The sequence below is a fragment of the Anguilla anguilla genome, chromosome 10, assembly GCF_013347855.1.
Source record: "Anguilla anguilla isolate fAngAng1 chromosome 10, fAngAng1.pri, whole genome shotgun sequence".
In the NCBI taxonomy this organism is placed as follows: Eukaryota; Metazoa; Chordata; class Actinopteri; order Anguilliformes; family Anguillidae; genus Anguilla; species Anguilla anguilla.
Window position 1 is genome coordinate 47,876,211 of NC_049210.1, and position 13,930 is coordinate 47,890,140.

Consider the following 13,930-nt stretch of genomic DNA (forward strand, 5'->3'; position numbering starts at 1 on the left):
AGGCTCGGAGGACCCACGCGGCAGGAATCAATGCCCCGGAGTTCCCTTTGTCTCTCCCTCATTCCTGCGAGAGCTTGCCGCAGTCTGCTGGCTCGCGCAGATAAGCGTTTTCGACACTCTGAAAGACTGCGATAAGGGGATTTCAGTGTTAATGAAAGATTACCTTTTCAGCTAAAAAAAAAAAAAATGGTGGTGGTGGGGGCGTGGGCTTATCGCTTTTACTGGCAAAATAACACCTACTGTCAAAAAAGACATTTGAATTATAAAATATCATGCAGTAAGCTACCTTAGTGTGTGTTTAAAATTCAAGTCAGTATAAAAGTCAGTATTTGCAAAAATGCATGCATCATAAGAGAAAGATGTTTTTTTTCCTACAACTGGATTGTAAGACATGACCAATTAAATTGCTCCAATATTTTTTATTAATTTCAAAATAATTGCTGAGTTTTTAATTTGAAATTGTTGTGAAATTCAATGAGTAGTTTTCTATTCCTAAATGTCCATTATGTTTTCTGCAGTTGACAGTTGGTACAAGTTTTATTGGTAGTGGTGTTATGTAGCCCAAAAAAAAAAAGCATTTTGTTGTGATTTTGAATGAACATATTTTACTTAGCAGACTTTGTCATGAAGTGCAGACCCACTTCTGAATAGTAGAGTAAAATGGCTTCCCTAGTTTCCATACCAACAGAAATACAAGAGATGCTCCCCTGGCAACCATATAGGCTTTCTATTTTACAAACTGGATGTTATTTAGGACCCAAATTGGCTCTCTTATTAGGGTCATCCCTATTACTGTTGGTAAACACAGCAGGAATGTGTGTGAATGGCACTTAGCCGCATCCAGCTGCGTCCCCTCTGTGGAAAGGCTGGCCGGTTATAGAACCAAGACACAGCAAAGCGGGGTGGCGTGGTGAAGGCTGGAACACAGGACTGGTGACTGAGGGGTCACAGGCACACATGACCTCCGTTATGCAGTTAATCATGAATACAAAACCAATTATGACACATGAGAAACCCCTGAAAATTGACACACACACACATATGGATTTCAGGCAACAGGAACACTTAAAGTTGATATGGTAATACACAAATTATTCCTTTCCAGAATGTTCATAAGTATAGGAAAATATGTGTCATAGAAATGTGACCTTTAACATTTACAGTAACTAGCACTTAAATCCAGTCCTTCAGGCACTGCTGTAGACAGTCTAGTTGCAATTAACAGTGGTAAGCATTTAAAGGGGCCGAACCTATATTATATACTCTAAGGGCCAAACCAATTGTACAATTAAGGAGCAACTGAAGACCCTGATAGCATAAGCATGGTCTGGGGTGCCAGTGCTTAATTTGGAACAGAAAGTGCCTGAGTGAGAGGAGAGTGAATGACTAGGTGTAACAGATACCTATTACGCTGACTCAGCAATACACCCACACATTGCTAGATAATCGATGTCATTTCAATTCAAATAATTTCAATTACCACATTGCGATCACAAACCAGGGGGATATGCTTCTGTCAGAGATAGGAAGACAGTCTCTCTTGAATGTTTAATCTCATGTTGCCCTGCGAGGTGATACAGTAATTAGTTTAATCTGGGAGCGACTTTGTTCTTAGTTTGCAGTCTTTATTTGGCGTGAGATGAGTTTGGGTGGCGCGAGAGCACGTCTCCTGAAGTACCCTGGGTAGTTTATGGTCTCGGCCTACTCGACCGTCTGGTCACTTCACTCACCATCTTGGTTTAAAAAATAAATAAACCTAGCTCAGCACTATAACATCATATTCAACTAAACAAGATTTTGATTGTGACTCCCCTGGGAGGGAGCTGTGGCAGTTCTGGGACTGAAGTGTCGTTTGCTGCATGGAGAGAGAGAGAGCGCGCACACACAAACACAAAATTAAATAAGTAAACATCTTCACCCTTCCCCCTCACGGGCTCTAGGCAAAAACAAACAAACATAAATAAAGGAAAAAGAAACCAAACCTGAGCAATAGCTTTTCAGCTCAGCACTTGTAGCTGGCCAACTTTTCAGTTTTCTTTCTCCTCGTCTTTTGCGCTCAGACAAACCAAACTCAGAACTCGTTCTCTCAGCATGTACTCCCAGTCTCACCCCCAAACTCTGGGAGACCACGACTTTAAATACCTGGGCTGATTAGTTAACGCAGTCCAGGTGCGTGTTCAGACCAATCCGCTTCCCTGGCAGACCGAATGTGATACAATGGTTAGGTCATTAGTTGATTGAGGTTGATTGACTGCTTGCCCTTCTTGAACCTGATTGGACACTTTGCCCTAGAAACGATTGTACTGGCCCCCTGAGCAACCGCCTGTCCGTTTCTGAAAAATGGCTCCTGCTTTTGAAAGCAGGTGACCACACCCTGTAAGAATGGCTCCTAACATACTTAAAATTGGAACATTTCATCTTACATGGAAAAGAGGGGGAACATTCATTAGAATAGTATGAATATTAGGTTTCCCTGTGCTCTTACTAATGCAGCTTTTGATGATCATCACCTGGGCACAATAAAAAGGCAATATTACAATGAGGTAGCTGATTCTCTTCTGAGTCATTTTATGGCCAAAGGTGGCCTTTCAGAAATGCGTGTGCTTTGAAAAAAAAAACACAACCACAGCAAAGTAAGATTCAGTTTGTTGGTTTCTGTCTGGTTCAATGTAAAAAAGAGGGGTTTTACTGCTCCCTCTACTGGTCAGCCTTGAAATGACAGACGCGGTTTTGAAGTAATACATTTTTATAGGTTCCAAGAAGCAATGGGAATCTGTTTAAAGGTTTGTTCAGCTACGAAAGGTAATCCTTTATATGTCCTGCTTTTCTAGGACAGAGTCACAGAGAAACCCAGAGAAATTGTGTTGCTTATGCTAATAGATGAGAATATATGACAGAAATCATAGATAAAAATAAAAGTATATTTATTATGGTTGGTTCTCTGTGCAAAAGATGGATTTACTGCCCTCTACTGATCAGCCTGTGCAACAGCACACTGTTTTGAAGTAGTGGATTTTTTCTCGGTGCGAAGACGCAGTGGAAATCTTTAACATGGTTCACACAGCCCAGAGAAACAACACATAATTTATATTTCCTCCACAGCTACAGCAGAACTCCAGAGAGGATGTTGTTTTTCTAATGAGAAAATGTAACATGAATGGTGAGAGAATATTTACTCCAAATGCACCTTCTATGGCTGTTCGCTGACCATATTCACCTTTTTCAATTAAATTTCAAAGAAATGTCCATAATTCCCCACATCCACTTTGGAAACATACATTTTATTTGTTCTGTAGATTCAAATGAAGTTAACAGCACAGCATAACTCCTTATAAACACGGTCAATTTCTAAAATATACAATTAAAATCCCCAGAAACTGAATTCAGATGAGCCTGTGACCCGCACACAATGTGTCCAATGCTGATGTGGGCTGCAGGGTGCTGATTCTGCTGCCAGTCTGAGGTGTAAGAGTGGGACAGCGCGGGTCCAGACAATGGCTCTACAGTGCAAACAGGGCGGAGTTTCCAGGGTCTGGATTCCACCAGTGTCACTGCGTGGTCTCTCCCGCCACACAAAAGCCCATCACCCAGCTGGGCCTCCAGATTCGACCCACACAGGGATCATCAGTCTGTGGAAAAACACTCAACAAATATTTACAACTGGAAAAAGCCTGTACTTGGGTTTATTTAGAAAATAACTGATAGTAAACTAACAAGAATGTGTACTTAAATGGAATTTATTGTTGTCATAGACTTTAAGATCTAGTCCACTGTGAAGTTAGCATCAGTGCCTCAGTATGTTTCGGTGGTCAAACCCAGTTTACGGTGAGTGATCTTGGGCTTAGTTTTCCTCACAGCTCTGTCTGGTCCCTGTAACTCCTGGCCTCGATGTAACCGTCTTCAATGTAGCCATCCTCGTCATCCTCATTAAGCTCGTCATCCTCGTTAAGCTCGTTATCCAGGCTGATGTCCAGCTCCTGGGTGCTGGTCTCCACCTCCTCCTCGGCCTCCAGGCTGAAGTTGGCATGGCAACGGGAGGCGAAGAGGTCTGACCGGTCCTCGCGCAGTCGCCGGTGCCGGTAGAGGGACAGACGGCGGTAGCACCGGGGAGACTGGGCCGTGCACACGACCAGCAGCGACGCGCCCAGTGCCACCCCCACCACGCCCACCAGGAACCTCCAGCTGCCCCCCCCCACCGCGGGGGCAGCCTCACTGGAGTCTGGGGAAGTGAGAGATGCAGTGTGGAAAAGAATACCAGGAATTAAGGAATACCAGTGGGGCTCAGTGGGGAAGGTCATCCTAGCAGGGGCTGCAGTGCTTTGCAAGGTACTGGCATCTGCTGGAGACTCTCATAATCAGTCTCAGGTTGTGCACTGAGACCTTCTGAATGGGTTGGGCTTAGATTCAATCAATGTTTTTTTATTTATTTTTGTTTTTACAGTTTTTTAATTAATGTTTATTACTGCTGAACTTGCCCAACAGCTTTTGTGGAGAAAATACTAAATGGTGTGCGCATGCAAAAAAAGATGCGTACGCCACTTTCCCCATGGATTTAAGGTTTATAAAAACAAACATGCTCACATTTACACAAATTATGACCTGTTATATGAAATCCATTTGTGCCTGAACCAAATAAATTCAGACATTCTATTATCTCCTAGAACAATAGCATTATAAACTGTACTTGAAAAAAAATTCATGCAGTTAATCGTTTACCTTTATTGGAGTCTGTCAGGTTTCCGCTGTTGGTGTGTTCCCTGGACACAGTGTGTGTGGTCTGCCTCCTGGTGGCTGTAGCAGGTACTGAAGGTGTAGTGGGTGTAGTCTGCTCCCTGGTGGCTGAGGCAGGAACTGAAGGTGCAGTGTGTGTAGTCTGCCCCCTGGTGGCTGTGGGAAGAACTGAAGGTGTGTCTTTTGGAGATGAAGTGCTGGTGAATTCTGGGAAACGCTTAGTGCAGCTGTTCAAGATGCTTTCACCAGCTTGATCCTCTGGGCTTGCGCAAACTGCCCCCTGGCCTGGTGAAAAAATGCATAATCATAATCATAATCATGGAATCTGTGACATCCTTGCCTTCCATGAAAAAAAAATCATAATCAATAATTAAGATAACAGTTACTCCTGTTGCAAGTATCTAATTAAAGGGTTGCTTTGAGAATTGCAATAATGAAGGAGAAGGAATAATCTGGAGTAGCTTGAATGCCAAAATGCTTATTGCTGTTATAGTTATCTTATGCAAAGGGCAGTAAAATACAAATGTAAGTTTTGAAATGGCATTGAGATGTAAATATTTTATATTACTTATATAACATAAATAATCATAGCCGTAATCTATTTATTTTATCTATAATACCAAGAAATTATATATCATTGTGAGTGGTTATTTTTACTGATTATAGCTAATCGCCAACAATACAATATTGCACACAATATAATGTAACACGATTAATGCAATAGAAATACTTCAGGGGAGTTTTATATTGAAATGAATAAACAATTTACAGTGTAAATAGTCTAAATGCAGGGTGGTTTGATGCTACATTTCTCAGTTTTTAAACTTTTCCCTCAGTTTCAAATGGAAAAATGAAAAAAGAAATAAAATGACCTTACCAATCTTTCCCTTCATGCCGTTCATCACCCACAGAAATGCACCAGAGCAGTTCCAGGGATTTTCATTCAGATCCAGGTGATTTACTTTTTTTAGATCCTCCAAAGTACTGTTCTCCAGGAAGTGCAACCCATTCCCTTGCAAGTAAACAGCTTCCAGGCGGGAGAGGTTGGCAAATACCTGTGAGGGTAAGGTGACTATGGCATTATGGGAGAGGTCCAGCTCTCTAAGGTTGGCCAGGCCTGCAAAAGCCCTGGGTTCCACCCTACTGATGTTGTTGGAAGACACGTTTAGGATCTCCAGCTGTGACAGACTGTCAAACGTGTGTCCTGGCAGGATCGTCAGCATGTTGTTGTCAAGATGGAGTTCCGTTAGCTGAGAATGCATCTTCAGGGTCTGGATGTCTGACTCTGATAGCTCAATGGCGTTGTGACTCAGGTTGAGCTTTGTGATGTTGGAGGGTAAATCTGGTGGAACGTTTAACAGCGACGTGTCGAACGTGTAGTTCTGTAAACACGAAGACCAATAAGACCAGAGTACAGCAATAAAGTGTTTTAAAGAAATGGTGCCATGTGTTTGTGTTCAACGTACATTCAAAATTTATTTCACTGAAAGTAAAAAAACTTTGTTTCTATAAAATCAAAGACAAATTATGATAATAAACATCATTTATCTATTATAGGATAAATTTGGACATAAACAACAATTAAAGTGCAGTTGAGTGGGCTTTTTAACATGTATGCAGCCCAATATCGTTCACAGTGGCTTATGAAGGTCACTTTTGATTGCCAACAAAGGAACATGCAGTTCTTCTGAAATAGCCCACGAACGGCCCACTCTCTCTGGCTTACCAGCTCAACCTGCCTCACGGTCTGTGCTGAAGCCAGGTGAACAAATCCCATCCACAGAAGCAGTAATCTGCTCAGAGCCATGATCTTCTGCTTGGTGGAGCTGTAGAAAGCAGGACCAATGCCTACCAAGCAAGCAGAACAAACACAACTACATTCAAACCAGGACCAGTTTGTTGATCAAAAATTATTATTTTTCAATCCTCCTCCTTTCCTCAGATACACTGATGAATTATTTGCCTGGTCTGCTCTCTGAATCTGTTAATCCTCCCTACAGAATTCCCTCAAAAATACACACTAAAAAAAAGTACATGAATAGTGTACAAAGATCAGCATTGTTTGCGGGCAGCCTGTTGTCCTCCAGCATGTCCCTGCTTGTATTTCCCTTTTTTATAGAGAACTCCCACTGCAAACACTCCCATAATCTGCACGCTGGCGCCCATCGCAGAGTTATTCGGGTTTGGTGGCCGAAGTTCAGTGTTTCGTGCTCGACTGCTGCTGTCTGATGAACATGTGAGCCAGCCCACTCCTGTGCAGAGCAGCACTGTGTGAGAGACCGCGTGCTGTGTCGCTGGACTCATCATCACACTCTCTCAATATACAGTACACTGTCTGATCTAAACAGCCAACAGGAATGAATAACAGGCTTTGCGATTATTGTCATGAAACACACCCAAGCAGTTTAGAACGTTCCGTTGACAGTTTAAGTTTTAGTTAAAGCAATTATCTCAAAACACAAAACTCTCATGCCTTAGCCAGATTGCTTGGATAACTTTATGAATTTCCCTGAGGTTATAAATTTGACAGAAGCTGTGGTGCAGGATAACTGAGGAGCAATGGCAGTCACCTGTTTCTGTTGATGGACACGAGGTTTATTGTGCTGTTCCAGTGATGCAGAAAATCCAGCGCTCACAAATGTAAATGATCTATTCGGCTTTAAGGTTATAATAGCACCTGTGGAGAGTTTATGGATCTGAGTGTACAAGGGACTTTGTACTGAGCAATAAAATAATAGTTCTATGTCACGCAAACGGAAATATAAATTTAGAACAGAAATATACTGATTCAACGTAAAAAAAAAAAAATACAAATTTTAATAAATATGAATATAAAAATATTGAAACATTTCACCTTTGTTATAGGTCATAGGTCAAAATTTAGATTTTGTTCCAAAAACCCCAAAGATATTTGTCTGTTATCAAGGACTCCTTGAATTTGTGGCAGCTTAGTTGCCTCCATTTCTGAAGTTTCAAAATGCTTTATGTTACCAGTGTGAGTACCGCATTCTCCTCAGCTCATAATAAATTATGAAGCACACATGCTGCTGTGACAAAGCTCGGTGTGGGAGCGGGAATGAGGGCAATCTGGGGCCATGCTGATTGGTTAAGCAGACACACACACCTGGGCTGTGTTAACCAATCAGCCCAGGGCTTAATGAAAAGTGTGTGTTTCCACAGCAGCTGGCTGAGACCGCAGTGCTGCTGCAGTTTAGCAGCTCAGCGAGGTGGAGGACACGGGGAAGCATTCAGGAAGCAGGGCGGATAAAGAGGTGTAGCGCTCTTATTGTTTTCGGTAGGAAATTAAAACAGTCAGACACTCATAAACGGTGGCTTTGTGCTTCAGGAATGTGCTGCCCCCTCCCCCCTCCCCCCTCCCCTTCCTCCCACTCCTGGAACGATGCAGCTGAATGACATGCTCCAGTCCTCTAATGCACCCCCGCCCCCAAGTGACTGTTCTACACACCAGCACAAAGTATCCACAAATGATCTAATTGCCTTGTGTTGTCAATAATAATAATTTTTAAATGTAAATCATTTTAAATGCTGGTTTGTTTCAGTATGTACTGAACATGTACTCATACCCCTTTGAGTTTGTTGGCTGTATTTAATCGAGTTGCAGGACATGTTTTATTATACCTGCAAAATTGTGAATGTTTACAGTTTCCGATAAGACCAATAACATAGTCATGCGCTTGCAATGAAACATCATATCCTCATTCCAAAGATTTCACAATTTTTTTACAACTGAAAAAGTCAGAGTATAGTGATCCCTGGAAACAACATCTTTCAAATGGTGAATATCACAACTTGGAAATTGCGCATATGCATGAATATCATGAACATTTCCGATCCTGTTTCTTACATTTAGTTTGTTCCACTGCTTGTTCATATTAATTGTACCCCGATTTAATTGGTAATAAAAATAGAAATTGTTGAAGGAAATAGTTAGTTCTGTAAGGAAAGAATAGTAATTCTGAAAATATGTTACGAGTTGGCAGGTAGTTATACTAGCATATATAATGAAATGTCATTTTTTTATGCAGTGAAAATAAAATAATTAGAATGAAGAAAATGGTAAATCCTTACCTGCTCATGCCAGTGCTGGACCAGGACAGGTTAGCAGGTGAGCACAGGTTAGCAGGTAAGGACAGGTTAGCAGGTGAGAACAGGTTAGCAGGTGAGGACAGGCTAACAGGTTAGAGCAGGTTAGCAGGTGAGGACAGGCTCACAGGTGAGAGCAGGAACTCCAGGACTGAGCTGCAGCACCTGCCGGAGCTGGAGGTGTCCAGGTAAACAATGCTCCCCTGGGAGAGTCTGTGCTCTGCTCTTAATGGAAGGGCGTGGCTCCTCAAACAGGTGAACCTGAATCAGCGAATCAGCTGCCTCTCTGCAGAGTCATATCCAGGACAGAGTCATTTCCAAAACTGCCTGTTTCCCCCCCTCCCTTAAAGTATTATTTAGTTATTTTGTCTTGCCAGTAGATCTTAGCATGTGTATCATTCTTGATGTCACAATGGTTGCCCTGCAGACTGTTGGCAGTATGTCTTGAAAATATCTTATGGCTTAGTTTTGAACATCATAAAAGCGTCTTATCTGTGATAAAAGGTGGATATCAGTAACTGTTTCAGGCTCCTAAGTAAACCCAAAACAAAGGTTTAAAGAAAAAATAAAAACTCTTGAGGAGCAGAAAATCTGTAAGTACCAGGAGCTAAAGCAACAAATGTGCATGATGAAACAAAATTAATGTGTCCACTTTGATAGCAAGATAACTATCATTACAAAAATAACATGGACTTCTATCTAAGATTCCTAGTATTAGAGATCTGGTAATATCATGGATATCCTTTCTGGTCAATGGATGTCAGAATAAGATGCAAAAAAACTGGTTGTGCAACACACAAAAGACAGACCTTACACAGCCACGATACAGAAAAAATAATTTGTGAAGACATTTTCCTTTAACTGCAGTAATGTCATGGCTCCTGCTCACCTCCAGAGGACAGCAGAGTCCTCGTCTCACAGTAAGAAGGTGCTGGGTTTGAATCCCAGCCTGGACCTTTTATAGTTTGTGTCTTTGTACCCATGTTCACTCTGTTCCTGTGTTCATTACCTGTGTTTTAATTTTGCTGATTATATCATCGTCACTGTTTTCCCTGCTTCCTCCATTTCGCTTCTGTGCACTTGGGTCCACACCTCAGTTCCTCGTTACAGGTAAGACATGATAAAATATTATATATTATCTGTACTATAATGTGTGCCTTATTGGTCATAATAAATCGTAATCAATTTGTTTGACAGAATTTGACAGAATTCTACTTCTGAATGATAGCACTTATCCAAAACAACTGAACTGGACATAACTTACTATTTGACCAAAGCAGACAAAGGCCTTTCTTCCCAATAGGCAGGGTTCTCTTCAGCCAGTATGACTGCAGCTTGGTGTCATTTCCATACGTTAAGCTTCATTATACACGAGAGTCCAGCGTGAGAGAACACTGTACTGTATTGTGACTGAACACTGGGCTGTATTGTGACTGAACACTGGGCTGTATTGTGACTGAACGCTGGGCTGTATTGTGACTGAACGCTGGGCTGTATTGTGACTGAACACTGGGCTGTATTGTGACTGAACACTGGGCTGTATTGTGACTGAACACTGGGCTGTATTGTGACTGAACGCTGGGCTGTATTGTGACTGAACACTGGGCTGTATTGTGACTGAACACTGGGCTGTATTGTGACTGAACGCTGGGCTGTATTGTGACTGAACACTGGGCTGTATTTGGAGGGAAAACAGCAGCTAAGAGTTCTGAAGTGATGCAGTCAGACCTCATGACTTCCCAGTTCCTGCTCAGCAAGGGAAAATTGAATAAATATTCACCCAGGCTTTTGAATCCATGCCAAGTGCTTCCGTTCTTTGTGTTGGGTCTCTCAGTACATACTCACTCCACATGCACCTTATCTGCTCCCTGCCACTGATAAAACCCAAGAAACATTTCCTTCATTTTACTGCTGTGAACCATCAGGGCATTGTTCATGTTTTTATTCTGTCATGCGTGGTATTTCATAGTGTGGTTGAAAAGGTCAAATAGCTGACCTTGAACACTTCACCTGTCTTATATGGTATATTGTGCATACTAAATTAAGATACGTAGATCATGGCGCATGTAACACATACAGTATTTTAATTATTATAATATCAGTCATGATTCTTTGTAGGCATGCTGTGTTTAGCCCCAAGCCATTAAAGCTTTGAAGTTATGCATTATTTGTTGTTGGAGGCTGCATTGGTAGATGTGCCGCATTTAGTTTCTGTTTTCTTTTGTTTTCTTTACAACACACATTATGCTGTGGAGTCTAGCTCTTATTGTTCATGTCACACAATGTGGGTTTGGCTGTTGTTTGGGAGTATAGGCCTTTAACCCTGAGAATGCAGAATAAACAGAGGATAGTCTGCACAATGCAAAAGCCATCTGCTGGTTCATGTGTAAATATTTTCAATCAGGCTCTTCCAGGGCACCTTTCTCTCATGTCTGAATGATCTGGGACCCCGGCAGCTAACGGACTGACCAATAACAGACCCCAGGAGGAAGCTGGTGATAATGGGGCATTTATTGACTTTTCAGTGGCTTTGCAAAGCAGCCTCTCCAAACACAGACCTGAGCTCCTATCAGGAGGAACCGCCCTGCATCCCCTTCCTGAACCCCCCCTCCCCCGGAGTGTATGCACGGGAGAGTCTGCTGCGTGAAGAGGCGCACTGGGCAGATGTAGGAGGGGGGGCCCTAGAGCTGTTGTGTTGTGTAGTTGTGTAAGTCGCTCTGGATAAGAGCGTCTGCTAAAGGCCTGTAATGTAAAAGCTGTGAGCCCCTGCTCTCCAGCTCTCCTGTTCTCCTGGTTCTGTTCCCCTGCTCTCCAGCTCTCCTGTTCTCCTGCTCTCCTGGTTCTGTTCTCCTGCTCTCCTGCTCTCCTGCTCTCCTGCCCTCCTGCTCTCCTGGTTCTGTTTTCCTGTTCTCCTGGTTCTGTTCTCCTGCTCTCCTGGTTCTGCTCCCCTGCTCTCCTATTCTCCTGCTCTCCTGCTCTCCTGCTCTCTTGCTCTCCTGTTCTCCTGGTTCAGTTGGAATGAGTGTGGGAGCCTCAGGGGTTAACGGAAGGCAGGCTGATCGCTCCATTGTTTCATTGCTATTGTTTTCCGGCCATGTGTTATCAGGCCGCTGGCCCTCGCGAGTGTCTCAGCTACCCCCCCACCCCCACCCCGACTCCCCCCCACACCCCCACACAGCCTGGACTCAGCTACCTCCCCCCAACCCTCAACACAGACTGGACTCAACTATACCATCCCCCGCCCCCCCCCATCTCGCCCCACCCCCCTACTCCCCCCCATACCCCCACACAGCCTGGACTATCCCACCCCTCATCCAAGAGGAAGAGCATTTCTTTCAGCTCCCCGCCCCACACCCCCACACCCCAAGCTGGATCGTTGCTGGCGGAAATTACTGGATCCAAGCTTGAACTGGAGTTCATTTTTGTTTACATCCACATGCTGCACAGAGGATTTCCACTGTCTGTGAACCAGATTTTCTGGCCAAACGAAAATGATGAAAATGAGTAATCCCAGTGAACAGAATTCACAAATCCTCACAAATCAATGAACAGATTCATTTTTAAAGTGTTGCTGTCTGATAAGAGTCATCAGCTACTGCTTAGATATGGTGAGCTTCGGTAATAAAGGGTCAGATGTTCAATGCATTCACTCCACACCTGTGGCACGGTTACACCTTTACCAGCTTTATGAGCTTTTGGTTGGTCAAGCCCCTACTTTGGCAGCTTTAGGACAGTTATGCCCTCAGTGTGGTTTTCAGGGTGGGCTGATCTTTGAGAAGCAGACTGAGGGTCAGAGGTGAGAACAGCGGTCCTTTCTCACTCAGGTGTAGTAAACAGAGCGACTCTCGCAGTCTCCACCTCGTCCTCCGACTGCGCTTTGCAGACATGTCTTCCACTTTGCACTTCAAGTTTGTTTTCTCGACGTCTCACTGTGACGTGAAATGTTTGTCTGAGAAAACATAACCGAGAAAAATCTTTTATTTAACACATTGTATTTGTGTGTGCTTTGTTTTTCTGGCCATGGTGGTGGTTTTGGCCGTTTTCTCAGACAAATGTAGCTCAGGAAGTGCTGCACCAGGGGCCTGTTCAACAGGCAGAACATTCCATTATGTCTCAAACATTCCGTCCGTAGGACAGGAAGTGCACTCTGAGCGGTTGGCTACGTTTTGCAGCACTTGCCTCCTCGTGCAGACGTTCCGTGTGCCTGCAGGGGCAGGGATGTGAGTTCTGCCTCAGGGGCAGGGATGTGAGTTCTGCCCCAGGGGCAGGGATGTGAGTTCTGTCTGCAAGGGCAGGAATGTGAGTTCTACCTGCAGGGGCAGGGATGTGAGTTCTGCCCCAGAGGCAGGGATGTGGGTTCTGTCTGCAAGGGGCAGGAATGTGAGTTCTACCTCAGGGGCAGGAATGTGAGTTCTACCTCAGGGGCAGGAATGTGAGTTCTACCTCAGGGGCAGGGATGTGAGTTCTGCCTGCAGGGGCAGGGATGTGAGTTCTGCCTCAGGGACAGGGATGTGAGTTCTGCCTGCAGGGGCAGGGATGTGGGTTCTGCCCCAGGGGCAGGGATGTGAGTTCTGCCCCAGGGGCAGGGATGTGAGTTCTACCTGCAGGGGCAGGGATGTGAGTTCTACCAGCAGGGGCAGGGATGTGAGTTCTGCCCCAGAGGCAGGGATGTGAGTTCTTCCTCATGGGCAGGGATGTGGGTTCTGCCCCAGGGGCAGTGATGTGAGTTCTGTCTGCAAGGGCAGGGATGTGAGTTCTGCCCCAGGGGCAGGGATGTGAGTTCTGCCTGCAAGGGCAGGGATGTGAGTTCTGCCTGCAAGGGCAGGGATGTGGGTTCTGTTGGGCTGAAGGTGGAATAATGCATTCTAGCAGGTTAATTCATGTGAATGGCCACAGCATAAAGGCCATTGGTCACTGGCCACAGTGTAGTGTTGCTCATTTCTTTGCCTCACCCTTTCATTCATGAAATCTGAAATGAACATTCAGTTCCATCCAATATTTGTTTCAGTGTGTTGGAGCTCTTCCCAGTTCCAATTAGGTCAAAATAGCAAACATTCAGTAGCTACTTCAGACAAGAGGCAACAACCTTGGGTCT

At 44.0% G+C, this 13,930-nt stretch overlaps 1 protein-coding gene and 1 long non-coding RNA gene across 4 annotated transcripts; both read right to left on the reverse strand.

Moving 5' to 3' along the window:
- Positions 1 to 1,538: 1,538 nt before the first annotated feature.
- Positions 1,539 to 2,108, reverse strand: LOC118206880. Its single transcript, XR_004761264.1, has 2 exons — positions 1,983 to 2,108; positions 1,539 to 1,855 (listed from the first exon to the last, which is right to left on the reverse strand). It is a non-coding gene; the product is annotated as an uncharacterized LOC118206880 (long non-coding RNA).
- Positions 2,109 to 3,262: 1,154 nt separating this feature from the next.
- Positions 3,263 to 9,041, reverse strand: LOC118237376 (leucine-rich repeat-containing protein 19-like). 3 transcript variants are annotated; one of them, XM_035436025.1, is made up of 6 exons: positions 8,821 to 9,041; positions 7,302 to 7,408; positions 6,458 to 6,579; positions 5,609 to 6,113; positions 4,717 to 5,016; positions 3,263 to 4,219 (listed from the first exon to the last, which is right to left on the reverse strand). In XM_035436025.1, the coding sequence occupies exons 3-6, from the start codon at positions 6,536 to 6,538 to the stop codon at positions 3,852 to 3,854; spliced, it is 1,254 nt and encodes a 417-aa protein (XP_035291916.1). In that variant the 5' UTR covers positions 6,539 to 6,579; positions 7,302 to 7,408; positions 8,821 to 9,041; the 3' UTR covers positions 3,263 to 3,851. The 3 variants fall into 3 exon arrangements, with proteins under 3 accessions (XP_035291916.1, XP_035291915.1, XP_035291914.1); XM_035436024.1 differs by lacking the exon at positions 7,302 to 7,408; XM_035436023.1 differs by lacking the exons at positions 7,302 to 7,408; positions 8,821 to 9,041 and adding an exon at positions 6,766 to 6,977.
- Between the last annotated feature and the right edge of the window lie 4,889 nt (positions 9,042 to 13,930).

Bases quoted from the DNA above. Each gene is read 5' to 3' on its own strand.
- LOC118237376 (XM_035436023.1), bottom strand. From the start codon at position 6,790: ATGCTGATCTTTGTACACTATTCAT. The intron at 6,114-6,457 runs GTAAGCCAGAGA...TCGTGTTTACAG, and splicing joins CCGTGAGGCAGGTTGAGCTG to AACTACACGTTCGACACGTC. The intron at 5,017-5,608 runs GTAAGGTCATTT...TTTTTTCACCAG, and splicing joins CGGCATGAAGGGAAAGATTG to GCCAGGGGGCAGTTTGCGCA.